Below are 26,995 nucleotides of genomic sequence, written 5' to 3'. Positions count from 1 at the left end.
CTATTTCTAGACATTATCACGTAATGAGCGGCCTGTAAATTAAAGGGTTACCAAAATATTTTTTGTTGGCCCAGATCAGTGATAAAATAAAAGAACAAAATAATGCATCTCACCTGAGCTGCAACATTTCCGTCGTTGACCAACACCAGGGGCAGGGTATGTCTCCGCCCCACCATCACCTGTTTGAACTGCAACACCGGGCTTCCTCTACCACTCCTCAGAGCTGGACGCACCACGCTTACACTGGGCATGTTTCCCTCTCCCATTAGGTCAAACTCCAGCACCCTGGACTGACACGTGGGTGTCATTCTGAGAAAAGGAAGGTGAACGGTGGTCAGTGAGACAAACAAGAGGTCTTGCTATTCAGTGGTGGTAAATAACAAGAGGACAAACAACCATCAAAGAAACGTAAACAGTTGTGCACATGTACCTGCTGCTTCCCTCCAATGTGGCCTCAAACACAGCACTGTATTGCTGCATTGCCTGTGGTGTGAAGGTGACTACAGCAAAGGAGTGTGACTGGCTGGGAACGGTTAGCGTTGTAGCAGCCAAATCAAAAACCTCCATGTTACGGGACGACTGCAAGCAAACACAGGATACATTGTTACCTGCCGCACCATAATCAGTGACACAAGATGCAAGAATTTACCCATGCACCTACCCAACAAAACTTTCACAAAACATGCATTACCTTCCCGCCAGCATATTTGATGGCCAGGCTGAGCACACAGGGCACCTTGTTGGGGTTGGTGAGTTTGAAGCGAGCCTGAGCTGTTTGCATGACCAGGACTTGGTTGAAGATAAACTTGTTCTCCTCCAGGACATAAATGCCTTCAGCAATGCAAAACTGCTCAGAGGAGAGCTGTGCGCTATTGTTGCACAGATGATGCTCTTCAAAGATGGATGCCATGTCTACCACTATACCTGGAAGGCAAAAAAAAAAGCCAAACTAGTCAAATGCAAATATTTGTGCAGCCAGTGATTTTAGAAAAATCCATGCATATGACATGTATAGAACTGAGCCATTTGGAAACAAGCCACTACTTTGGTCCAGTTAATCGATCAAATATGACAAAATAAGACCATACTGTATGGTTCCCACCTGGCTTGCAGACTTCAGACAGCAGTCTGTATGGTATGCCGTCGGGCTGGTCCGAGGGGTCACGGTCACTGATGTCAATGAGCAAACCCTGGTTCCAGTTGCCCAGCGTTTCAGCTACGCAGTTAACCGTTATCACTTGCTGACCTCCTGGATGCAGGCTACCGGAGCAGGGAGACACTGTGAAGACCCCCATGGTGAGGCGGTTCTCATGAGGGAGCTTCTTAACCAGGCGCCTGACACCAGGACAGAGTGACACACCGGTAAACCACAATCTATTTTAAACATCTTTACAAGAACTAATTAAAAAAATTAACTCTCAGGCAGCAGATGTCTGGCAGATCAGAAGTCTCATGTTGTGCTAGCAGGCATTTAATGTACACAAACAAAACAAAATGCATGACTTAGTAAAAGTTCAGTAAATCTTGGAATCCATAATGCATACTGTTACTTGTTTGTATGTGATGTTCTGTATTGTTCTACTCTTGTCAAAGTATCTTAAGCTAAAAAAGAGCAACTCAAACCAGAATTGCTTCAAGCAAAACCAAACTGCAATTTATGCACAAGACATTATTTATTTAGTATTAACACAACAATGTATGTAATGAACCATGCTAATATGTTTTCTTATCATTAAAATTATAGTGAATCCAAAAACAGCCCACACAACCCACTTTAGTTTTTTATTACCCCCTTTCTTTTCAGTATGAAGTTTTCACCATCACAATAATGGCTCTAATCTTATTCATAGACAAATATACTCGTATAGACTTAAGGCATATTGACAATTTTCACTTAGATTTTCTTAATTTGTTCACTTTTACATGACAAAACTTCATCATGATAACAACACGGTCCTTGTGGGGTTGGCAACACAATGAGGCCTCCATCAAACTTTGTTAGATGCAGACAAGAATCACCATAATATCTCATCCACAAGCCCAGAGCTGAGCTGCTACTTTCTTCCTCTCGGTTTTAAAACACATTTTGAAACTGCTGTTCCAAGTGTACGCACACCGTTGTGTATCTCACTACACTGTAGGTTTGTGTGTTTTTGTGTGTGTGTGTGTTGGTTTTGTTCTCTTACTCCGATCTCTCCATTAGAGCAGCGTCGCTGATCATACGGCAGATGCTGAAACGGGTCTCAAAGACTCCACAGTTCTCAATAGTAATGGTCTGGCTTCTCTTGCAGCCAGAGACAAGTGGACCAAAGTTGACATCATATGCAGGTGTGATCTTGTACCTGTAAAAGTGATGAGATGGTAAATGATAATGTATGTTCTGAGCAATTCTGTAAAGCAAAGCATGTACTACTAAGAATGATCATTCGACATAATCCAACCATGACATGTGCAACACAATCAAAATCTGCATTAACTGTAATATTGTTTCTTACAGTCACATTACATGAAACTGATAGTAAGAATCAAGCTTTAACCTGGTGAAGACAGACTGGACTGAAACCTTAATAGGTAAGATGGCAATGATTTCACCTCCATTCCCGATGTTTGGTTCAATCAACTGAAGCGGAGAGAGAAGTTAGTTAGATTACTTAATTCAGTTCCATTAAAGTTTCTACACAAAACGGACAGAGCTTGTAACTGATGAGTTGCTTTCTTGCATCAACAATGAGGAACCTGAGAAAGACATGTCTCTCTACAGTCTTAGTGAAACAGAATTTTGGGAGCATCTTGCTCAGATATTTGATTCATACAAAAGTTTGTTTTGATTATTTGTTGTGAACTAAAATGACTTTCTTGTTAACAGAGAAGGCATAACCCTTTTATCATCAAGTAATCGAAAAGTTCTGGTACCAGAAGTTTGCGAATAGGGTAAGAAAACACAAGTTATTTAGTAAATAGATAAGCCTCTATGATAACTGGGACCTGTTTTGGTTCAGACCTGGCAAGACAGGAAAGGCTGCTCTTCGATTAAGACTTCAGTGTTGGGTTTGCAGTGGATCTGCACTGTTGTGGGCTTCTCATGGGGGATTAGAGAACCACGCTGGGGAAACACAGAGAAAATGGAGCCTGTGTTTGGCTTGGTTTTGTCCATCAGCTCAAGTGTAAACCTTGTGAGAAGAAGAAGAAGGATAAAAGTGAAAAAACACAATCACACCATGGAATAAAGTTCAAAAATTATTATATAAAAATTTAATTGTGTAGTTTATTCATACTTAAATACTGTGTTACACTCACTTGTAGACTATTTCATATTTTCCTTGGTTTTTCAACCTGAGAGACATTTTGGCCTCTTCAAAGACTTTGATGGTTCCAAAGTCCACATATCCATCTGCTACAGAAGCAAGAGGATAGAGAATATTGTTTTTCATTCAGCAGCATCTTTGTCACTCGATAGTAAACGTTATCGCCTTTCAGAGAATTCTGGGTAAAATCTGTCCTAAAAAAGTACAAGCTGTTACTGTGTCTACCTGGTGAGAGGTCCAGGGTTATATCATAGGCTTCAGCAGTGACCTGTATGTTTTCAGTGTGTACAATGCCAAGAATCTTCTCTACATCTGACACCTGAAACAAAACACACAACCTGAAGTTAACTGTGCATTCATACAGTACAGTACAAACAGATTGGGAAATACAGTCACACATATCTCACCTCTAAACGTAAGATTTTCTTAATGTTGCGGGGCCTGCTGGCCCTAAAGTATAAGCACAGGCGGAAAGACGAGTCAGGTGAGATGATGCCGTGGTCCTTAGGCACACTGAACTCATCACCCAACTCCTCCACACCCTGCAGTCTCCAGGATACAGGAAGAGCTGTCTTGTTATGTAGCAGCACACTACGGCTGTCCTGTCTAAACGAGGGATAGAGCAGAAGAGGTTAATCAGAAAAACGTAAGAGTGGTGGCATACATTTACTTCAGAATTTTAAAATAACCACTGTTGAGGCTATAACTCATGTACAGTATTTTGATATTATCGTATTCTTTCTTTCTTTCGTTCTTTCTATCTGCTGTTTTATGAAAATCACTTGTCAAACTATTGTCAGAAACCACTCTAAAATTTGTCTTTCCTATATTAGTTCCTTGGTACCTGTGCAGCAAAAGCCTGTCAAACTGCAAATGCCTGCTCTCCAGCTCCAGCTCCGGCCGAACCCCGCAGCAGGAGAGGCTGACGATGACAGGCTCTGGATTGTCCCTGACACAGCACACTATGCTGTCCTTGATTTGTCCAACTTTTGTTGGGTAAGCCCACACTGTCAACTCCTACCAGGAGAGAGGATTATTTAAATGTACTACTACTATATTATTATTGTCATATGATGTTTTCTATGGACAATGTAGTGCTATGCTACCTGTTTCTGGTCTGGTTTGAGAGTCATGGTTGGGGGGTCCAGCAGATACGTGGTGGCCTGTGTGTCCTCCTGGAAACGGAACTGGACCTCAGCTTCCAGGCCTGAATTGTTATGAATCACCAATCTCTCCGTATTCTCTGGGTACCTGTTTTCTTTATATCTATACACACACAGACAGCAAAATGTAAATATAAAGGTAAAGAACAATATCAACACATTAAGCCTTTCACTCCCAACACTCCCTCTCACCTGTCTCTGGATTTGCTACAGAGTAGTGGTCCAAACTCAAAGTAACCAGGTTTGGCAACGAAAGTCTTCTGAAGCCCATCTTGCACCCGTGGCACCTTTTTACTAAGAGCGAAAAGAGTCCTGGAGAAACAAAACAACAAATGACAGCTTTAATTCCAGCTGAAAGCACATTAGGACATTGATTTTTGCAGTCAAAATGAGTTCAGTGTTAGGCCGGTGCATATTCTCATTTGCCCAGGTCATAGTATTTCAAAGGAGGTTAAATCGAAAGCAACTGGACTTAGTTATTTGTCTAGGAAGACGTTCAGTGTTGTTTGTTTTAATGTATTTTATCCTTTCTCTATCCTCCTTTCCCTCTCCTTCCTCATCTTTACCAGTTTAACTGCAACACTACATGGCTCAACAATGCAGAATTACGTGAAGTCTTTGCAGATGGACGGGTAGATGCAAATTCCTCTGCAGTGTAGCTGATACTGTCTCCGGGTCCCCAGCAGTTCAAAGTTGTAGGTCTGTTCAAACGTCCCTGGGGAGTCTGAGTAGAACCAGGTCTTCAGAACCACCTCACCACGAGCTGGTACGACCCAGCGAAATGTTGTCAGGCTGCATACACAATACATGAACGCACATAAACACATGCACACAATTAGTAACAAGACTGAAGCAAAAACAACAAAAACAAAACTTAAACATGTAGAGTAAGTCTGCGTGTTGTCCTTGCCTCTGGTTACGTTTCTGCTCTACAATTCCTTGGTGTTGTTCAGTGCCGTCTGGCGTGGTGGAGGCGTGTAAAGGTGAGCGAGCCGTGCCCTTTGTTTTTGCCTTGGCTGAACCTCGTGCCCTGCTCATCTGACTCTCTCTTCCCTTTTTATTTTTGTCTTTCGTCGCTGCTGTCTCCCTAATGCCGGCTCTGCTGCGGGCTTTAGATGCTGCTGTCACACTCCCTTCCTTTAGTGTACACAAACATAAGCACAAACACCATTCTGAATTTTTTTTAAAGTATCTTGAAATCAAAGTGTACTTTAGATATATTAATTGTTAGAATATGTTAATAAACCAAGATAATGATAGATAGAAGGTTGTATTTCATGGCAACTAAACCGTTTTCCAAATACTTGCTGCAACACAATTTTTGTATTCACTGTTTACATGTACATTACTGTATGTATCGAGTTGGTAAAATGACTGTTACCTTTACAGCCAGTGCTTGTACATCCTCCTCAGAATCACCCTGTTCGTCCTGCCCTGAAGAAGCCAGGAAGGTGAAACAGTCGCAGGTGAGTTGACTGATAGATTGCTTCCTGTTTTTAGGGAAACGAACAACAGAAAAGTTGACAGGGGAAGGGACGGGTGGGCCTCTGGGTCCCAACCCCAAATCATCCAACACCTAAGGACACCAAAGGAGAGATGGAAACGGTTTAGGAAATTATCATAAATCTATGAGAAATCTTACACCCATAAATTTTGGGAAGAAACATACAGTAAATCATCCTGCTTTAGCCTTACTGTACCTCGTCCACTGGGGGCAGGGCGTCGCCTTCAAGTTGCTCTGTGGAATTTTCTGTCTCTGTTAGAGTCAGCACTATATGAGGGATGATGTCGTGTGGAGACACCTTGTCTCCCTCCTTGTCTGCATCAGCCGGTGCTGTCGTCTGATTGGGCAGTGGGGACATGGTCTTGGTACTGGCTTTCTTGCCCCTCTTGCCAGCAGGGCTCTGTGAAAACAGGATGATGATTGATGGGATCCAGCAGTTGTAATACAATTTTTTTTTGTTAAACGTTTATACTATCAGTACAACCTTTTTACATTTCACAATGGGCATACAGTAAAAGATGCACCAGTGTAAGACACAGCCATCATCACCCCAACCCCAACCACATGATTACTTCCAAACTTTCTTGGTATTTTTGTTTGTTGTCATTAAACAGACCTGTTTTTCTACTGGGACATCCTCCGTCAACAGTGGGGCGTCTTCACTGGGGAGCGCAACCATCAACAAAAGCTGGGCCCGGTCCCAGTGCTGCAGGATGTGCTCCACCTGCACCTCAGTATGCTCATATGCGATGAACTCAGACTGCAGCTCATCTACAGTGGACTGGACAAGGGAGCACAAGCAGTTTTTAGAGGATTACAGAGTAGTGGTAGTTCATGGGGGATTTTGAGGTCAACTTTGGTCGACAGAGTTGGTGACACTTGCATCAAAATTTTGTTTATATTCAATCGAGTACATCCTTCCCTCTATCTGTATAAAGTTTCCTGAGCTAAAGTCAGCTACACCAAGCCAGCAGTTTACAACTGGAATTGAATAGAATAATACCTGTTGATACCTGGATCCATAGTGCAATCAAAGTACTGTATCATAGACTGCATTTGTGGTGTGTATCACCCAGTGGTAAACCTACCTTTTGTTCCTCCATCTTGTCCGTGAGTTTTGGAGACTCTGGTTGTGGTGCTTTGATTTCCTGTGTATGTTCAGCCTCTTTGCTATAATACCCTGCAGCAGCAAAGACAGCCATATGTAAGAAATGAACCAATTGCAATTAGGGAATAACTTGTTCAATTTTTTTTTTGTCACAAAACAAAAATATTGAGTGTTTTTGCGGTTGTTTGCACCTTCATGATGTTGCTCTCCTGTATCCACTAGTGACTCTTTAGAGTTGTGACAGGAGGATCTCCGTTGTCCATTCATCACATCTGTTGACTGGAGAGAAAACAGAAAACATGTGTATTTGTGTGCGCTTATGGGAGTTGCATGTAATTTGGTCCACAACAGAAGACTGCTGGAATGGGATGCATTTACAGACCTGCCGTCCATCCATCTTCTTCTTTGGCATTTCTTTACCATCCTTCTTTAAACCCTTTTTACTCTTCTTCTTCAGCTCTTCCTCTCTCAACCTCCTGATCTCCTCCTGTTGCCTCCTCTCCTCCAGCTCTTTCACTGATTGTTCATGCTCCCTTATACACAGGTTCAGACAGTTAATGGTTGAAAATATTTGCAATATCTTCACCGTAACATCAGAGAGTTTTTTTTCCTTATTTTAGCATTCATATTGGCATATTTCAGAAGTCTTAAAGTTTTCTGAATGACCCCATAACTGATGATCAAACCTCACAAATGCAACGCTGCTTGCAAACGGATGATATTCATTAGGTTGAAACAAATGATCTACAACAAGTTTGTGCAGTTAAGAGAGTTTGATGAGTCTGAATCACAACACACAAATGAGAACTTTTGGATAAAATCTCAAAGTCCTAGCGTGAGGTTCAGTGTGTCCACCCATCTTCTGGTCAGTACCTGAGCTTCTGCCGTCTGAGTTTTTCTCTGTGTTTCTGGGTAATTTGCTCTTTCTGGTCCTCTGGCAGAGCATTAAAGCCTTCCTCATCCAACTCCTTTAACCACTGCTCCTCCCTGTCTACTTTCTCCTTCTTCAGAGCATCTGAAGGACACACACAGGCAATTTCACACAATTTCATCAACCTTACTTTAGAGAAATAACAATATCACAATTTTGTATACTAATGTGTTCTGGTACACTTTTTTTTTTATACCTTCAGCTGCTTTCTGCGCTCTCACCCGTTCCTTCAGGGCAGCGTAGGAGTCAGACAAATTGACTACATAGATGTGTCTGCGGTTATTAAGGGCCTTAAGGACAACTTGCAGAGTGCTTGCTGGTGATTGAGTGTACACAGACTCCAGATCCTGAATCACTATGCCACGGTGACAGTCGCTTAACTGTTACCACAGTGACAGCAACAGCAACAGTAGTGACATAAAAAAAGAGAAAAGAATTAGAAGACAGGAGTGAAACTTATGTGAAAAGTTTTAGGGTTAAACTGAATACACGTAACTGCCACAAGTGAAAGCAGCTGGAAGCCAATGACCGACCTTCCTGTGGAGTGAGCTTTCTTGATGTACACATTCTTACTTTCTATTTTAATTGACTTGTTAAAAACCTCTGTATTTTGCGACTGTTTTGTGATGTGTCACAAAATATTCTACTACAATTTACTGTATAGAAGGAAGGTATGTCTAAACTTACCTGAAATCTCTCTGACAAGATATCAGCTATTAGTTGATCAGGTAAGAGGCTGCTGAGTGTGGTCACATCTCCTCCCTGGGGTGAAAACACAGCAAAACGACTGGTTATATTCAATTATTAAACCATATTCATATTTTTATCTCCCCAGTTTGCTTCTAAAGTTAGACATAGATTGAGCAGCTTCAGCTCTGCGTGACAATACAACACAAGATAATAACAGATGACCAGAGAAAATGTACCAGACAAAGTGCAATGGCTGTGCTCTCAGCCTCCTGATGCTTGGTGCCATTTTCATTGCTGTAGGCTTCTCTTGGTTTTGGGGGAACTTGCATGGTATCGAGTGAGGTTGGAGCTGGACCTGAGGCTTTTGGATGTACTGTAGGTCCTGGCTCTGTGGCAGTTATAGAGAGTTAATTTACACTGTATTTAACAGTTTTAATAGAACACTTTTGTCTTATGGACAGAATGGAAAAGCTTAACTCAATGTATGCATTGTATATGATGCTTACCAGACTCCTTTGCTTCCTTCTCAGCATACTCAGCAGCAGCAGAGTGATAGAGCCCTCTGCCTGTAAGGCTCACAGGTGAGGTGCCATGTAGTAGCACATCTGTAACCACAGCATCAACGCTCAAACACGCTCCCCCGTAGTGACGAGCCAGGACAGCCGCTGTGCTGCTCTTATCTAGAAAAGTGTAGAAATGGGTTATACAGACAAATCCACAAATACATACCCATCAACTCGTGATTTACTTTTCTCAATCTGCCTTTTTACCTGTCAGTGGGGCTCCATAGACAATAATAGCAATGCCTCTGCGGTTGTGGGCCGCCAGACCCTCAGGTGACAAATCAACGCACATGTGGCGGGCAATTGCTCTGGAGACGGGGGTGAGTTCGAGCTGTCCCACCCTCCCACTGTTCACCTCACTGGTCATCTCTGAAATAACTGAATTCACAAAGCCCAGGATTAGACAGAAAGCCACTAATCTTTAGTAAATTACAAAGTATCTGTCAAAATAACAGCAAAGTCAGGTTACTATTAGCAAGCTGAGTTTCTGAGTTTTTAAAATGGTTGTACTCACACAATTCAGCTGTTTTTACAGTCCTTGCATGTACTTCTTCTTCATCTTCTTTGCTATCTGCGAGGTGGGTATCAACTTCGGCTGAACTCTTTTCTTCCTCCTGCAGCTCATCCTTTAGCTCTGGTGTACACAGGTAGAATAGATTAAAACAGGAACGCACTGATACAATAAGCACATGTGTGATTTCAGTGGTTGTAGGTTGAATATGGGCATCTACGAGTGCCTGAGGCTACCACTGTCTTTCAGCTTCTGGGAGCAATACTCCTTGTAGTAGTTGAGCAGCTCTGATGGAAGACTTTCTCCAGGGATCCTGGGGGGCAGCAGTAACATGTCGTTCTCATCATAACCTTGCATCAGACGCAGGATCTGAGAGGCATAATGTAAATGGGCAGATGAGAGAGAGAGAGACCAGGAAGTGGAAAGACACAAAGAAAGGTTATCATAAAACCCTGACAAACAGAAGTGTACTGTAGGATAACAAATTCCAATCTTGCCATCACCCTTTAACCCAGAACTACCTTTTCTTCCTTGAGATACTGTGTGTCGAACTCCAAAGAGTAGAACTCGATGGGGAAAGAGCAGGGGTTTTTCACTGTGACCTCTGCTTCAACCTCAGCATTGAGAGGCAGACAAGGCCCAAACTTCAGTGTCGATGGGCAGAACTCTAGTTGTGGCTCCTCGCCTTGACCCTGGGCTGTAATGATCACCTGCTGGGTGCTGTTGGCCACACGCACCACTAGCTGTCTGTTGTAAGAGCGCTGCAAAGACATATACAGGAGGTAAATATTCTTTTTCTTTGTACAACTGTTTTACAAAATGTGTTTTTCACCATTTCATTAACGCAGTGACTTCAATACTTTCTCAATTCTCTGCTATACGTTGTGTCGAACTCTAAAATCAGTTACCCCCTCAGCAGGAATGAACTTTATCTGGACATTGACTCGATCACCGGGGTTCAGCGTGCCAGAGGCAGGAAACATTTCAAACACCACAGGAGGTTGACGCAGCTCCTGCAAGGCTTTTTTACGCTGGTGAAGAGGCAGAAACTTATTGACCTGAGTGAAAACAAGAACATATTGGTGTCACAATTCATCTTTAAATATATACAGTATATACTGTATATATATTTATATGCATGTATGTATGTTGTGTGTGTGTGTGTGTATATGCCATGTAATTTCTTTTGTGGCCAACAGCATTTACAAAATGATTAGGAAATGTAATTTCCATAAAATGACAGTTATACCTTTTTGACTGGTTTTATATCCTCAGCTATGCTCCAGTGGCACGAGACAAACTCATGATTCAGCAGCTGTACAGTCCTCATCTGGTGGGAAACGTTATAAAATATACAATTTGCAGGGTTTAAACAACAGCCCGAGGTCACTCTCAAGAGAATGATTTTTGTTTCAGTTGTTTCGATATACATGGCCTTCCTACTTCCTCATTAATTATACTTTTAAGCTAATGTTTTTACCACATTTTGTCCAAACACAACCAAGTTTAAACCACTGCAGTGCATGTGGTTTGTAAGAAAAGTCTTTGGAAATGATTAACATAACCTGATTTTGCAGTAAGCAATTGTAGGATGTCACCACAGAAAGGCAGCAGTGGTCTCTTTTATTAATGAGCCTCATTAGCGCGCTTTGCATACACTCTGTAGTGTCAGGCTGTTTACAACATTTTGTTCTTTCACCTACTTTTCTATCTTCTTCTTCTGCATGTTGATAACAAGTAAAATAAAAGGGTCAGAATTTGTGTAACAATCCAGTTTCAGCAGAGATTGTGTATACACAGCTTACCACCGTTCAACACAGCATTCTCATTTCATTGTAAAGCACCATAACAAAACTTTAGACGGCTGCATAATTGGATCTTTGTATCCCACCTTAACATATACTCCCGACTTACCTGACACATGCCACACTGCACTGTGTCAAACTGCAGTGTATCCGTGGAAACAGTAATGACCGGCATTGTCAACTCTGCATGCAGTCGCACCTGCACCACTGGGCCACCAACAACCTGTGAAAGCAAAAATAATCATGATAATGAAAAAGTCACAAAATTAGATATTTCTAACTATTATAACTATTTATGAAAAGTTTCTTTAAATTAGAAATAATGACAATGTTGGTGCATATTTGTGTATGCCTAATGTGTACCTTTATTGGCATGACAACACTTGTGCTCCCCATCTGCAGTTTGGCTTCTTGAGGATCAAATTTAACTGTAAAGGTCTGTGTCTCACCACAGGGCAGGTTCTTCACTCTTTCAAATTCAGCACTGAAACCTTTGAAGGAACATGACAAAACGATGTTTTAGAATTGCATTAAATCTTAATGTTGTATCATATTAAAACCAAAAAACTCTAAATATTGCTGCAACAATATACATCTTTAGTAGTTTCTTAATCATGTTATCATATTAATACAACCTGCTGAACTATGTTTTTCCATATAGTTATAGTTCTTAGTATTGCTAAGAGTCCCATAGCCTCAAATACTTATCATTTATAATTTCCAGAATTTCCCTCACAGATTGTTTTGTATAATTGTGGTAAAGTAATGTTAAGATATCACATTTGAAAACAAACAGAGGCAAAGACTGAAAATGCTGTGGGTGCTTCAGTAACGTGTTGTGTCACCTGTGCCAGTGATGGCTTTGCGATTGGCCTGGTAGGACACAGGTACTGATCCAGTGTTGGTGACATTTACAGTGTGACTGAGGACTTTGCCAGGAACAACATAACCAAAATCCAAAACGTACTCCGGGAGCAGGAACCTGGAGGAGTTTAAAGAGATAAATAAGACCAACAAGCACTACACACATAAGTTTGTTTACTGAAGCAGCCTGGCCTGGTTATACTTCAGGAGGATCTTCAACTGAGATTCAGCGGGACAGTTTCAAGTTGTCATGATGATATAATCCCCCAATTAGTAAGAACCACAGAGGAAAAACATAAACAGCCAAATATTATTCATTAAGCAGAAGTCTTTAAATCACTTGAATCCACTGAGTGGACCATCTGTTGAACAAAGGGAAGAGTGTGTGTCTTTGTACATACTTGCTAAGGTTGTACCACTGTCTGGAGGATCCTCCTGAGTCCCTGAGCTCCAGCAAGCTAACAGAGCTATCAGTCACAGCAAGAGCTTTCTCTTTGACCAGCGCTCTGTCAATCTCCATGTGAAGCAGCTCTTCATACTGGAGGCAGCATGACACAAACGGAAGGAAGAAAAAGAGAACACTCAAAAGTTATAAAGTAAATAGAGAAGTTTTTCAAGTAATAAACAATCAGAACAGTTTGTCAGGCTCTTAAAGAATAATCATTTAGGTATACATTTTTGCTATTCATAGCAAATGTTAACTTTATACTGTAAAATATTGTAATCCAGCTTTGTTAATCAGTTGCAAAAGCAGGAATGGTTCATGACTGAGTTTATAGAGAGCTTTGAGGTTTGCAGATTCAGGACGATCCATTTCCCACATCATTAATTTTGACAACCATTGTAATAGCAGTAGTAGTAATATTATGAGGGTTATATTTTCTTATTTTGGATATACAGAAAAAATATATATATTTTCATGGACAGGGAACATGAGCAACTGCTATTCACAGTTTTGTTGTATCTTTGGGAATCATTTATATCTGTTGTGCTTTAATTAAACAGTGTGTAGGTGTAACTACAAATGCCTTTAAGTACCCTGCATGGTGACGATATTAGGTTGAACTCAGCATCTATGAGAACAGATTTTATACAAATCAAACATTTAAGAAAACCTTTCTTGATCCTTGAAAACATAATTTTGGAAAATACAATACATGCACCACATCAACGTTGTTTGTAGCCACTGACTGTGAGTGTGCAGCTGGCCTCCGTTGTTGCTGCAGCAGGATTTCCATTCAGGAGCTCCTCTCTGAGTCCATTTGCCTCCACAGCTTCTCTGGTCTGCTGCACCACATCCCTGTAGCACTCCTCCGCTGCAAAGTGCACACATAAAAATATTGAGAATGTGTGTCTCATTATCTGTTTGCATGGAGATGTGATGATTAGTTACTGAAAGACTTGGGCTAAATGCTTTCTAGTATGCAAATTGTTTGAAGGGCCCACATTTCTACAGTTCTACGGAACAGCACTGTTCTGCAGATGAATCTGTTACAACATATCCCTTGTGGTGATCAATAAACGAATGCATTACATGGTATGCAACTAAGCACCTCCTGTCTGAGCTTGACTGCTTGTCCATTTCACTGCACAGAGAACATATCCTGACATTGTTTACATTGTTTCATTGCATTTAGGCCCACATAGCAAATATACACTAAAAAAATATGCATATTGGGATTTAAAATTTCTTCCTTTGGCTTGTTGCATATGGAAACAGTCATATCTGCGTCTACAGTATGAGTGCATTTGTGTGCATACACAGGTTTCGTGGCAAGTTTAGGCTGATCCTTGGGAACACTCCCTCTCCAGTCACTGTGATCTCCTGAGGTGGAAGAAAAGCCACCTGCAGCTGAAGCCGTTTCACAAACACTTCGGGGGTGCCGGGGAGGTAGAGCACACACAAGCATTGCTCTGCACCTGCTTCTACATAACCCTGAAACACACACACACACACACACAGAAAAAAACACACAACTGGTAAAACCCTCCATACATAATGAATGGTCCCTCTGTATCTAAAATTGCACCAAGTTAAGCTCACCGAGCTGGGGATGACCATGGGCTGGCCTGGTCTCACCCTCTCCTCATATTGCCCATTGTCTTTTTGCTGCCTCCCATTTGGCTGCTGCTCGTCCTCCACAGGGGTTTTCCTCTGTGCTTCTGCCTCCTCATTGGCATCCTCTTCCTCCTCCTCTTCCTCCTCCTCCCTCTGAGTGTCTGTGATATTGAAGTTGAAGCCCACCCTGCCAGTATTCCTTAGTGTTACCTCAGCTTCCCCTAGATGATCAAACAGCTGGGGGAAAAAGAGGGAGAGGAGACACTGTTGGCTCTTCGTCGTTTACCTCGTATCTTTATGGTCATTGTAAACAATGTGAATTAGTTTGGCACACAGACAGTTTTGGAGAACTACTCCACCTAGTGTTTTTAGGTCGAGTGATTTGGCCTCTCATGATTTATGGCAGAAAGATAGAGTGATTCGTGAACATAGACAAATAGAGACAAAAGTGACACAAAAATAATGCTCAAAATCTGGAAGAGATCGAAGTTGGGTGGGTAAACTTTTTGGCTCCAGTGCCACAATGAGTTTTAAAATTTGACGGGCCCAGCCAGTACAAGTATGGATGGAGAGTGCTTCTGTGAACTAATACAAATTACAGGTAAAAGCCATTACCTAAAAGTCAAAGAAAAATGACATTCAAACTACATTCAGTGTCAGTGGAAGCAGTGTCTTTTTTCCAGGGCATCAAAGTTTGCAGTCTTTGCTATAATTTGGACAATTTTGTACCAGTATTTGACGGACCGGATTAAAAAGCCCAACAGGTTGCATATGGCCTTAGTTTGCCCATACCTGATCTACAGAGTGGTTTCAGGAATTTCTTATCCTAAATAAATAAATATAATGTTTGTATACAAGAGAACAGCAAAGAGAACAAGAGAAGGAGAAAAGAAAGCAAGAGAGAGAGTAGTGCTGAACACACAGGAAGGTCAGAGAAATGTTCTGCTGAATTGCTCATTTCAACTAAATCAAAAATCAATATGTCCTTGTTTGAATATCAATGACAACTGGTCTGAATTTCTTGCATATTTACAGAGGGAGTAGACGTGCAAAAGACCAAACTATGGAAAAAACAGCATAGTGTCATTCAAAGATGATGTCATTCTTCTCAAGCAGACTTTGTTATTGTGGAAAATTAAAATAAGTTTGATGCCACAGTAGATGACATGACATGACAACCACTAAATAACGTGCAAGCTCGTCCCACAAGTTGTTCCTCAGCTTGAGAGTTTGTAATACCAGAAAAATATGGAATGAGGAGAGTAAAATTTGGATGAATTGTCAGTCAAGACAGTGTCATGGAAAGCAAATAGTCATGAAAAAAACTGCACCAATGCAGCAGACTCATCATCAGTCACGCTCCCCTCAGGCCTGTCAGTGTCGTTTTGAAAATGGCAGTATGCATCATTTCCATAAGTTTTGCAAAAATCAAATTAGTTTTGTCTGACATATCAAGTGCCACACATGAGCAAGCAAGCAGATGGCAAATGAAGAGCAAGGACAAGAAAAGTGGGAAAACAAGACGAGGAGGCAAATTAACACAATATAATGAAGAGTAGTAATAAATACAGGAAAGGGGAGTTCTGCACTGACATGAGCTGTGCAAGCAACAGTGAATCCTCCTTCTCTTGCCAATACAACCTCTGTCTAACCCCAATCATGGCCCCGGTTGCAGCCTATCCTTGCAATACAAAGGTGAAATGTAACTTTTTGACTGGTAGACGTTGTTGGGGTTTGGTACTGTAAGAAAACACAGGGTAAAAGTAGAGGAGGCCTGGATGTGTACCTGCTGCCCAAAGTCAACATTGGTGAGGCCGAGGCTGTAGGTGATTACTGATGCTTCTCCTGTGAGGTTGATATCATACGTAGGCCCTTCCTCTACATGGCACTGAGCCACCGCCTCTTTTCTGATGTCTTCATGTCCGTAGAAAGAAAATGTGACAAGCTGCTGCTCCCCAGGTGGCAGATGACCGTACTTCGGCAAGACATCAAATACCTACAGTTATAAAAAGAAAAGCATTAAAGCACAGAATTCATTCTTATGTCTTAGTGTGCTGCTGTGATACATTAAAGTTAAACAGTTTGACATTTTGGGACATGTCCTTATTTGCTCTTATGTAATGAATTAGATAAGACAGTTAATACCACTCTCATGTCCTTATCCACAAAGAATAATGAGCTGAACTACTTTCTCTATCTCAAGGACAATTGCAGCCACCTCCTATGGTCTTAATGTCAAAGAAAATGTTCCAGCCTTTAACCCTCCATAACTGCATGTTTAAACACTTAAGATTTCAGAATAAAAAGTTGTTGCTAGTTAAGTAGTAAAATGTAGAAGCTCTGCTCTTTTTTTTTCTTTTTCTTTTTTTGGACACAGCTTTGCCAGGAGCTTCCCCCTGCTCCCAAGTCTTTACGCTAGGTTAAGTTAACTGTATCCCCAGTCCAACTTCATATTTAATTGACAGATATGACAGTGGCTGTTTGTCCTCTCATCTAAATCTTGGCCAAAAAAGTGTAAAATGTTCAACTGTGTCTTTAAGCTAGTATTCCAGATTACTCAGACTATTCATTATCTAGATGCACTATCTGAGTTGAGTGCAGACACATTTAGTCCATTTTCCATTGACTTAACATTATACTAAATTATGTTTCTTTCTGGATTGTTCAGACAATAATATTATTCCACTGCAAAATCAAAAAGCAGATGTGATGTGACTGATTAATCATTAAAGAAAACAATTATAGTCGCAGCCTCAACTGAGTTACATAAGCACAGATGTGATCAAAGCAATCTCTGATCACTTCAGGGAATCATCAGAAATATTGTTAGTTATAAATCAAGGAACCTTCATAAGATGTTCAGCACTCTATTAAATCAGTGTATGAAAAAGTAGAAAGATGTTCTGCACGGTGACAACAAAGAAGGATTTCTCCACAATGGGGTTTATAATGGAAAAATGTGTGTGAGACTGTGTGAGGCATGTGCATGTGTGTCGCCTCTACAGTAATAGCACTGCAGTAGACAGAGAGGGAATAACCTGCCCATTCTATCATCCCCTGACAAAGTGGGAATCTCAGGGAAGCCCTTATTTGTTTATACATGAAGCATTTGCCTACCTCCTCCACACACATGGCACACTGCGTGCTGTTCTGTTCATGTACACCAGGCCTGGGGCTGAGGGAAAGTGAAGAAGCAGGAGAGGATGTTCTGGAGGAACCGCACACTTCTTCAGCCTCGTTTTCTGGGCTTTTCTGCTCGTCCTCTTTCCCCAGCATCTTGGTCATTCTATAGTGGCAGAAAGATATTCTAACATCAATGCTTTAAAGCATTATATGAAAGCAAAAGTGTATAAATAGAGCAGAATGGTGCAATACAGTCATTGGAAGAAAGGAAAACCCCTCTAACAAAAAGAGGCCATGAGAAATATGAATGAAACCATGTTTTTACCCTCACAAAAATGGCCAAATTAAACTCTCAAAATGGCTGTGTGAGATTAAATTATATTAAAATCCAATGCATATATACTATAATAGCCACGTGAAGAAGAAAATCTGTAGCACCCATACCACCCATACACCCCCAAGAACTCTGACTCTCATTCTCTCTCTGTTCTACTCTCTCCTTCCCTGTGGGATCAGACTGGGTGCATCCATCAAGTTAATTAAACAGAGTGTTCTATAATTAAGAGGAATTTTAATAGGCAAGCAGCAGGAAACAGGTCAGGATAGATTGCAGTGAAGTGCTGAATAAACATGGAAGAGAATGAAGGAGATTTAGTGAGTGGAGCCATCTCAAAGCTGGACTGGACAAGTTATATTAAATCACTGAACAGTGGCTATGGAACTGCTATAGTGTATGCGGGCACGCGCAAGCGAGTGTGTGTGCGAGTCTATTATTGCTTAATATTACTCATGTTGTGGGGAGCTCAATCAGTTTACACATTTACACTCTGGGGACGCGTCTTCCTTGAGGGGACAAAAATAAAGTCCCTGTACGGTGAGGGTAAGGTTGAGTTAGGGTTTGGATTAAGTGAGTAATAGTTGTGGTCCAGAGGTGCAGAAGCTGCAGCTGCATCTCATGAATGGACGACAGTGATGCAACCAGCAGGGGGCACTGTTGTATGGTCAATCCATGATGTATGCTTTTTTTTCTAAAGAGGGACTCTGGCCTGATGTCTTGCCTTGGGAATCACAAATTAGCAAGTCTAGCAATGTAAGATGTAAGGGTGAACAAATACTGCAGGTCAACGACTTCAAAAACAGAATGCATTTTTGGGTGGATGTTAGTTTTTAAGAGCCCACAAAAAACCATTTGGCCCCATGTGGAAAAAAGAAGCTTTTTCAAATGCAAGTCTTCTAAGAAAGAATTTAAAACCCACTGGTGCGGACAGAGGAACAGATGGAGAGACAGCAGATGATGTCTCTGCAAGTGCTCGGCTCAAAACACAAATAGCCTACTCTGACATTCTCATCTCTCTCTCTCTCTCTCTCTCTCTCTGTGTGTCTTCTCCATGTATTCTTCTTTTCATGCACACCATGGGTGTGACTATGTTTTCCTTTGTTATCTACACATCAAAGCCTGCTGAACCACAAACATCTCACTTCCAGCAGTCTGTCAGAAAATAGGAGAGAGGGTTTGATGCTGTGCAACTTTGGGTGTACAAGGTTCCTGTGTGTGTGTGTGCGTGTGTGTGCGAGAGAGAGGGGGAGGAAGGGGGGGGGGCTTTCTGGTTTACCTCTGATACAGTATTTCATACAAAAACAGTTCATTCATCAAGCTCTAACTATCATTATGTAACACACTTTTGGTACGTTATTATCAGCTTCCTGCGCAAGAGGTTTTTCAAAGATTGGGTCATTTTATAAGATACCTGCCTTATTTATTGTGGTGTGTAATGTGTTTAAATACAGTTTTAAGAAATATATTATTTCCATGTTTTCTACCTAATAATTTTCAGCTGAAACTAACCTATTTAAATAATATGATGAACCTCAGTCACCTAATGGATACCCCAAAGTGCATGAACAGTACAATAAAGCTGGACATAACAAACAGATAAGAGCTATAATTTGTTGTCTGTGTAAAATGAGGTTTTCTTATCCCTAGTTCTCTGAGCAACTCAGAGCAAAAATAATTGTCCTCAGTAATATTCTCAGTATTGTGCCTAATACAAAAAACATCAAACAATAAGATCTTGATTGGAGTTTATTTCTTGCTGATATACTCCTAAAAATATATATTAGTTACAGTATTTAAATATATTGTACTGCCCCAGTCTATCATCGGCATAAATGGACTGAAAGGAGTTAGCTCTATTGAAATCCCCCTCTCCAAGGGCTGCCATGTAATTACTGATAGGGATGTAATTGGCTGGCTAGATAGTACAGGTTTTGTGAGCAAGAAAGAAGGACTTCAGAGAAAGAGTGTGCATGAAGAGTGAGGTCTCCTTTTAATTAGCGAGATGGCCTGTGAGACAGATTGTTAGGAGAGGTCATGATCTAGGAGGGGAAAAGCTGAAGAGAGAGAAGAGAAGAGAAGGATGATAAGGATTAGATAGAGAGCAGAAGCACAGGCAGAAGAAGCAGGGGGAGTGGGAGGAGAAGAAGGAAAAAAAATTAAAAAAATAGGTGATGTAAAAACCTAAGATGAGGACAAGGAGGAGAGCGAAAAGGAAGAAAGGAAGAATATCAATAGATGAAACAGGGGGAGGGGGGAAGACAGTAGAGGGTGATAAATCTTGTAGAGCTATTGCTATAGCAGTGAGTTGGTTCAAGGCCATGGACAGACAGACCACTATGATATTCACAGTCCACTGCAAGGGAGGGGAGCTGAAGCAAAGGCCTGAGAAAGGCACACTGTAAGGTTTGTAAAGTACACAATCAGTAGATTTGTCCTTCCCAGAGAATTTATAATGGACTTGGCTTTCAATTCACAGGTTAAATGTATAGCTACGGTACTAACTTATCTTAAAGGACAGTTTTAATATACTGTATGGCTGAGATCCATTCTGTTCTTGGCCCTGAATCTCGTCTCCCCAGGACTCTACTTTTTACACATCTTTTGTCCTGGAGTATAGTAAAAAAAAAAAAAAAAAGCAATGATACAGGAATCATAGCATTAGAGCAGTCTCTGTGCACCTACCCACTTTGAGGCCATATGCTCTGTATATGAAAGTTTAAGAAAACCACCACTTAATAGAAAAGTGTAATTTAGGATCAAATGCCCACAAATGGTTATTGGTAACCTTATACTTACCATTTTCATAATTAATATAGTTGGAAACGTTGATCAAAATACGCTCCTCAGTTATCACTTTTAGTTGTTTCCTCTCTAAGGAAATTACTTTTCTTGTGCATTTAAGTCTGTTTAGTTACTGGACACCACTTAACTACTCTTGATAGTGTATCAGGTGCTGGCCGTGCTGTAAACATACATCCGTATAAATGTTAACTATGGACGTTTTGCAGTGTAGATTTACCTGATGGTGTAGTGTTTCTGGTCTTCCAGGAAAGCCCAGTGGTAGGACACAGGCATCGGGGAGCAGTTGGTGACTGTGATTACTCGTTGAGTCGATGTGCAGTTGAGTACAGAGCCAAAGTCAACAGTGGTGGAGGAGAACTGGAGGTTGGGGAAGTGGACCTCAGCATGCAGCCCCAGTATGTCCTGCTGCGGGTGTCCCTGGTAGTGCACGTGAAGGAACTGGAGAAAAAAAAGGAGCAGGAAGGAAATTTATTATTGTATTACGTAAATAAGAAATCATGCTACTCATGACCATGAATAAGAAAATGGGTGTAAAATATGTGTGTTTCTGTTCTTAGCCCTTTAAATAATAATAATAAAAGAGAAAAATAAAAATAAAATATATATATAATAACCTTATGAAGGCTCTAAAACCCACGTCTGGGAACTACTGTCATATGCGCTAAAATATGGTGAGCTCAGAATGACACAATATGGCACCAGATGAAAAGCATTACATAAAAAATTTACAAAGAAGCACATTACTGTTACCTCATCCACGACGCGTGACACCCGATCTTGACAGCAAACTGGATTAAAGCATACCCACAACTCAGCCTGCCTCCCGTCACCTAAAACCATGGACTGGAAAAAAGGTGTATAGTTGCAATAGTAAATATATGTAGCATAAATGTATCATAGGAGACGCTGTCTCTGCAATATTTACTAATAAACTCATCAGCAAACATTAAACTGGTTCTTCAACTTCTTTTTTAACTTTGAGAATCTGGAATTGCACACTTGATTAAAAATCATTATATTATGTTTTTTATCTGATTACTCCCAAAGCCTAAGTTCACAACCCTTTCAAAAGCCGTCTACAGTTTAATGAGACGTTTATTGCGATCCTGCCATGGGACCCAGGCTTATCAAAATATCCTGCTACTCTTTGGCTTCATTCAGAGACCTGCCAGGGGCTGGAAAACCATTTTAATGTGGATTCCAATCCTGCATTTTAATCAACTGGCAAATTGAGATGTTAGAGTTATGGTGAAATTAAAAGCATGTGCAATATGAAAATATATGACCTGAACCTCTATCATGGTTATCTCAGAGTTACTTTATAGACAATAATGCAGTTTAAGTCATCAACACACACATCACCTTATATTATAGTATATGACTTGTGAAACATAAACTTCCATCTGAGCTCTAATGTGTACATAAAACATCAACATCAGTCAGTGGGTACATTTATGTCATGTTATTGTTGTTAATCATATTATAACACTGTGTTTGACCCTTTTCAAAGCAAGAAAGAACAAATGGAACAGTCTTAATTCCCTTTGATTTACAAAAGGAAAGTAACTAGTTATATTTATTCAAATACATACTACATACTTCTAATATTTAGTGCAATTTTATACTATTTGTCAATTTGAGTTCAAAATGTACTGTTTACTTCACTAAAGCAACTTTAAACCAAACAAAATCTGTGGGTATCTACCTCCTGGAACTTGAACTCAAGAACATAGAAATAAAGAACAGTGAATAGTGAACTGAAAGGGACAAGTACTAAATGTTTACCTTTGTGGTATCTGTGCTTTGGGCTCCTGGGGCCTCACACAGAGAGAATGGCTGCACCAGAGAGAGCCTCATGGATAGAGACAGAGACGTCACATTCTTCAAGATCAGTTTCTCATATACAGGGATTAGATTCTCCCCAGGAACCTGTGGCACATACAAACTTGGATTTAGCTTTTTAATCTAACAATATAAGGGCATGTGCAACAGGAATTTTACAGCACGGTAAATATCCTGTTCATGATCCTTGGACCAACCTTCTTTATGTAGAAGCTGAGCTGCTTGGGGGAAATGTTGAGCATTGGGGCAATGAAATGACAGGAAACATCTACAGACATGATGACTTCAGAAGATCCCTGTTTACCCACAATGCCACAGCACAACAGACGCTCCTGTACAAGCTGGAGAGACAAAAACATACAGTTCATGTTCTGCAACAGACATTTGTGTAATGGGTGCATACTGGCCATGTTTGTTAAATTCAGAACTTAGGTTTATTTAGTCTTGGATCGTCTTGCCTTGGACAACTCTGAAGATCCTGTCAGCACCATGTCAGCAGAGGTTCCTGGGAAAAGCTCTACTCGAGCAGGGTTGACACTGAACACTGGCTTCTCTCTACCAGAGGACACAATAGATCCACGGCTTGGAACATCTCTCTTCCTTGGACCAGTGATAGGGGGCAGGACGGAGTAGCTAGACAAGCTGCCGGTATCAGAGTAGCCATCAGTCCGCCAGTACAAACGGTGTACCCGCTTGCCGTGGTTAGTCAGCTTGAAGTGGTACTGGCATGGCCCGTGACTTGTAGGGCAAAGAAGACGGCAAGGATGTAAGACATACTGTCAGCATTACATCATTAGATCTAAATCATGTTACGTTAAAGGGATAGCACAACATTTTGGCAAATTGGCCCATTGCCATAATCCCTATAGTTTTAGCAGTAGGTTCGTTACCTTAAATTGTCAGTGCAAGCTATTTTTAGAACGGCAGAGCTGCACAGAGGATAATGGGATTTCTTGGTTTCCCTCATCAAACTCATCAAATACACAATCCAACAACTCCAAAATGCTCTCGTGGACAAGTTGTGACCTGCACATTCACCACGTTATGAGATAATAACGGAAAGTTGTGAGACAGAGTTGTTATTGAGGTAAATTCATGCAAAACTGCTGATGCGTGTTTCCGTCGGGGACAGTTTTCGGCAAGCAGTTTCTGCATTTGCCTCGAAAACAACTCTGTCTCGTAACGTTCCATTATTATCTCATAGCGCGGTGGATGTGCAGGTCACAACTTGTCCAAGAGAGTGTTTTGGGGTTGTTGGATTGTGTATTTGATGAATTTGATGAGGGAAACCAAGAAATTCCATTAGCCTCCGTAGCGTAGCTCTGAGCAGCTCGCGGCTCTGCTCCGCCCTTCTAAAAATAGCTTGCACTGACAATCAAAGGTAAGGTAACGAGCCTACTCCTAAAACTATAGGGTTTATGGCAATTGGCCAATTTTCCAAAAGGTTGAACTTTCCCTTAATTCCCTTTCCCTAATATTAATTCAAGAGTAATAACCTGTCCTTTTCTACCTGAAGTGTGTTCCTAAGTCAAGGCTTGGGGCAAGAGGCCTGTCACAGACGATTGTGGTGCCAGTGCCTGTGGCGGACAGAGGAACTATGTGTCTTTGTCCGTCCTGGATGGACACTTCCAGCCTGTCCTGGAAGTGGATGATGTCCTTCAGGTGTGCTACAACACAAAGCTCCAGCTGGCTCTCTGGTGGCACCTCCCCATCACTGGGCTCCACACGCCAAAATGACTTTCTACGGTTCTGAGGAAATAGAAACATAAAGTCACTATGGGAAATCTGACTTTGGATCTAGTGAGTGGAAGCAGGGCATCGTAACACCTACAGCAACTGCTTTGATGGCTGAAATGTGATGCATGAAAATGTCTCCCTGGTGGGGGCACTTTCCTCTAACTGCTTTCCACAAACCATGGAGATCTATGCTATAGATGGAACTTGAAAGACAGATGTGTATATCATATAGCTGCATAATCACATCAACATCTCAGCGCAGCATGAGAGCAGTGGCTCCCTGCCTGACATAAGTAAGATTAAATACCTCCCTACTATAGTAAGATAATAGGTGGAGGCGGAGCAATACATACAGATGTACAGCAGTAAAGGAGAAGCTAAGAAGAGTGTAAGATTTATATTGAACATATTTGAAACATACAAAAGCTGGTTTAAAATGTATTTAATATCCAGACTGTTTGATGTCAAGAATAAAAAATGACTGTTGCAAGACTAATTCAATAGTTCCCAGCTCAGTGTATTGTTCAATTACATTTATTTGACTACAGTTCGATGTAAAGAAAAAACAGATCCAAATGTCCATATGTACATATATAACTCTGGCCAAGAGGTGGTCAAGATCAAAATCAATGTTCCATACAGCATCTCTGCTGACGAATGGCTGGAACATAAACTTTTAATTGGGATTTTGAGAATGAGCTTCACACAAAAGCACTGAGGCTTTCACTGCCTTGTAGGACAACACAGTAGATTGTCAGTCAATGGGAAAAAATACTCCTACTCAAATACAGTAATTGACATGCTGATGTACTACTGACATTGAGACCACACTAAAAGTGATATTGGACAAATGAAATAAAGATGTTGTTTGATGCCTCAGTTCAAAGCCATGTTCTTACAGAAAATCCTGTGGAAACAGAGTATTTGAAGAAAAAAGCCTCACACAAACAGGCAACACTTGACCAGTGAGTGACTCTAGGAGTCACAGATCACTTTCTCAGCATTTGTATGATCGGGTGAAGAAGCCAGTGAAAGCAAACTTGCGCTGGGTCGATACTAGGGTGATCATGGTTAAGGGGTGTGTAGAGTTGGAAGAGGAGAAGGAGCAGGGGGTCGACTCCCTGGAGAGAGGAGCAAGACGACTGGAATCTCAATAATCACATCAAACCTGCTGCACCCCACAGCATTATTAGAATTGATTGCCTTTGAATGCAACACAAGTCAGAAGGGTTTAGAGTCCAAAGCTGTGCTGTATGCTATATCGCCATCATCAGTGCATCACACTGCATTAATCCTCCACTGGTGCTGCGGTTAGTGCTACAGTCAGTTCTCCTGTCAAATATTATATAGCACAAGAAGAGAATCAATATATTGACCCTGAATATTATGAGGCTCATGTTTCTGGTGGCAGCCAAAAAGAGACAAAAATAACATCTGGATTTTCAGATCAATTTGTTTTAACAGTAAGTACATAAAGAAGAACAGCTGTTTGGACACTATTCTTTTTTTTATGTACAGATAATTTATAAAACCTAGGCTGGGTTGGAGTAAAGGTTAACTTAACACAGTTGACAAGCAAGTGTGGATATCTTCCGCAATATCCCTGCGATCTTCTGTCATCAGGTCTATTTGTGCGGCTCGCTGCCAGCCTATTGAGCGAGATGTAATGTAATTCCAGGAGAATCTGCATCGATTGATGTTTCAGAGTGCAGAGGAGAAACTCCTTCCCTCACCGCTGCCTCAGAGGAAAGGACAGGGTCACACCACTGCAGTTACACCAGGGTTGCCTGTGTGTGTGAATTCCTGTGGCCACACGGTTGTGTATATGCCAACTTAGGGAGAATTGAGGCACGGTTTCAGTCACAAGTTTGTTCCCCGTGGATGTCAGGGAATGCTGATAAGGCGATGTGCAGGGAGGGAGGGGCTTTCAGGAGGAGGCAAGAGACACACTGAATATGATGAATAGTAGATCTCAGGTTGCTGCAGAGTTTAGTTTCATTTCATTCCACAGAGTAAGCATGATAAATTAAAAATTGGTGAAGCACAACTTTGGTGCCACGTGCTTGTTGGTTGCAGGTGTAAAAACTATAAACAGTCCAAAGTATCTTTAACTGGCAGCTGAGATGTCCAGTGAGGACTAACATCAGCTGCCAGTAAAATGTACACTGTAAGATATAGAAACAGCTGAACTGTCCGTTGAACTGTGGATATTGTTTTGTAAACACTACTAATACACTGTTTTGAGGATAAAATGTCCAAAAGATAATCAGGGCCAAGAACTTCTAGTTGTCTGACTGGTTCATAATAGGATCCCAAAGAGATGCACACTGAAGAAAATCTCTTATTCCCCAGGGGATGAACTGAAATTGAATGGGCAGCTAATTATTTCTAGAGCTAACAAAGCAACGAACCTATCCTCTCTTTAATTACATATCCAATTATACTGAAAATTAATTAGTAACAGGAGCAGGCGACAACCGACAGAAGTTTATACAAGAAGTCTAGATGGTGAATGGGTAGCTGGCTGAACAGAAATAATAATCCCCTACTAAAACTCATGTTGCCTTTAGTTCATAACCCTGTGCTCCAAAACTCTGCCTGCTCAACAGTAGATCTGATGATATTTAATGTTACCTTGTTCATTTTAATGT

General features: G+C 41.1%; 1 protein-coding gene across 1 annotated transcript in view; it reads right to left on the bottom strand.

Moving 5' to 3' along the window:
* The window catches only part of hydin (HYDIN axonemal central pair apparatus protein), a 60,665-nt gene that overhangs the window by 11,772 nt on the left and 21,898 nt on the right, over nt 1–26,995 (bottom strand). Inside the window, exons 19-65 of the mRNA XM_085779890.1 lie at nt 24,118–24,356; nt 23,066–23,345; nt 22,805–22,948; nt 22,551–22,694; nt 21,516–21,608; nt 20,983–21,203; nt 17,621–17,789; nt 16,290–16,499; nt 14,489–14,740; nt 14,206–14,380; nt 13,636–13,760; nt 12,846–12,982; nt 12,426–12,562; nt 11,944–12,071; nt 11,690–11,803; nt 11,025–11,105; nt 10,684–10,833; nt 10,297–10,536; nt 10,012–10,144; nt 9,779–9,898; nt 9,472–9,642; nt 9,208–9,381; nt 8,938–9,089; nt 8,699–8,773; nt 8,208–8,391; nt 7,954–8,095; nt 7,463–7,613; nt 7,272–7,359; nt 7,061–7,152; nt 6,589–6,753; nt 6,169–6,372; nt 5,850–6,044; nt 5,379–5,605; nt 5,078–5,260; nt 4,661–4,780; nt 4,412–4,571; nt 4,150–4,322; nt 3,713–3,911; nt 3,531–3,624; nt 3,298–3,391; nt 3,002–3,170; nt 2,538–2,620; nt 2,187–2,342; nt 1,103–1,335; nt 692–924; nt 431–579; nt 114–309 (exon numbers count right to left, since the gene is read on the bottom strand). Of these exons, the coding sequence (XP_085636016.1) occupies nt 114–309; nt 431–579; nt 692–924; nt 1,103–1,335; nt 2,187–2,342; nt 2,538–2,620; nt 3,002–3,170; nt 3,298–3,391; nt 3,531–3,624; nt 3,713–3,911; nt 4,150–4,322; nt 4,412–4,571; nt 4,661–4,780; nt 5,078–5,260; nt 5,379–5,605; nt 5,850–6,044; nt 6,169–6,372; nt 6,589–6,753; nt 7,061–7,152; nt 7,272–7,359; nt 7,463–7,613; nt 7,954–8,095; nt 8,208–8,391; nt 8,699–8,773; nt 8,938–9,089; nt 9,208–9,381; nt 9,472–9,642; nt 9,779–9,898; nt 10,012–10,144; nt 10,297–10,536; nt 10,684–10,833; nt 11,025–11,105; nt 11,690–11,803; nt 11,944–12,071; nt 12,426–12,562; nt 12,846–12,982; nt 13,636–13,760; nt 14,206–14,380; nt 14,489–14,740; nt 16,290–16,499; nt 17,621–17,789; nt 20,983–21,203; nt 21,516–21,608; nt 22,551–22,694; nt 22,805–22,948; nt 23,066–23,345; nt 24,118–24,356 (7,554 nt within the window). The remainder of the gene's footprint in view (nt 1–113; nt 310–430; nt 580–691; nt 925–1,102; nt 1,336–2,186; nt 2,343–2,537; nt 2,621–3,001; nt 3,171–3,297; nt 3,392–3,530; nt 3,625–3,712; nt 3,912–4,149; nt 4,323–4,411; nt 4,572–4,660; nt 4,781–5,077; nt 5,261–5,378; nt 5,606–5,849; nt 6,045–6,168; nt 6,373–6,588; nt 6,754–7,060; nt 7,153–7,271; nt 7,360–7,462; nt 7,614–7,953; nt 8,096–8,207; nt 8,392–8,698; nt 8,774–8,937; nt 9,090–9,207; nt 9,382–9,471; nt 9,643–9,778; nt 9,899–10,011; nt 10,145–10,296; nt 10,537–10,683; nt 10,834–11,024; nt 11,106–11,689; nt 11,804–11,943; nt 12,072–12,425; nt 12,563–12,845; nt 12,983–13,635; nt 13,761–14,205; nt 14,381–14,488; nt 14,741–16,289; nt 16,500–17,620; nt 17,790–20,982; nt 21,204–21,515; nt 21,609–22,550; nt 22,695–22,804; nt 22,949–23,065; nt 23,346–24,117; nt 24,357–26,995) is intronic.

Source organism: Trachurus japonicus, chromosome 6 (genome assembly GCF_045865225.1).
Source record: "Trachurus japonicus isolate A0001 chromosome 6, Traja_1.0".
In the NCBI taxonomy this organism is placed as follows: Eukaryota; Metazoa; Chordata; class Actinopteri; order Carangiformes; family Carangidae; genus Trachurus; species Trachurus japonicus.
The sequence above is the reverse complement of the archived record's forward strand: the minus strand, read 5'-3'. Positions and strand labels throughout refer to the sequence as shown.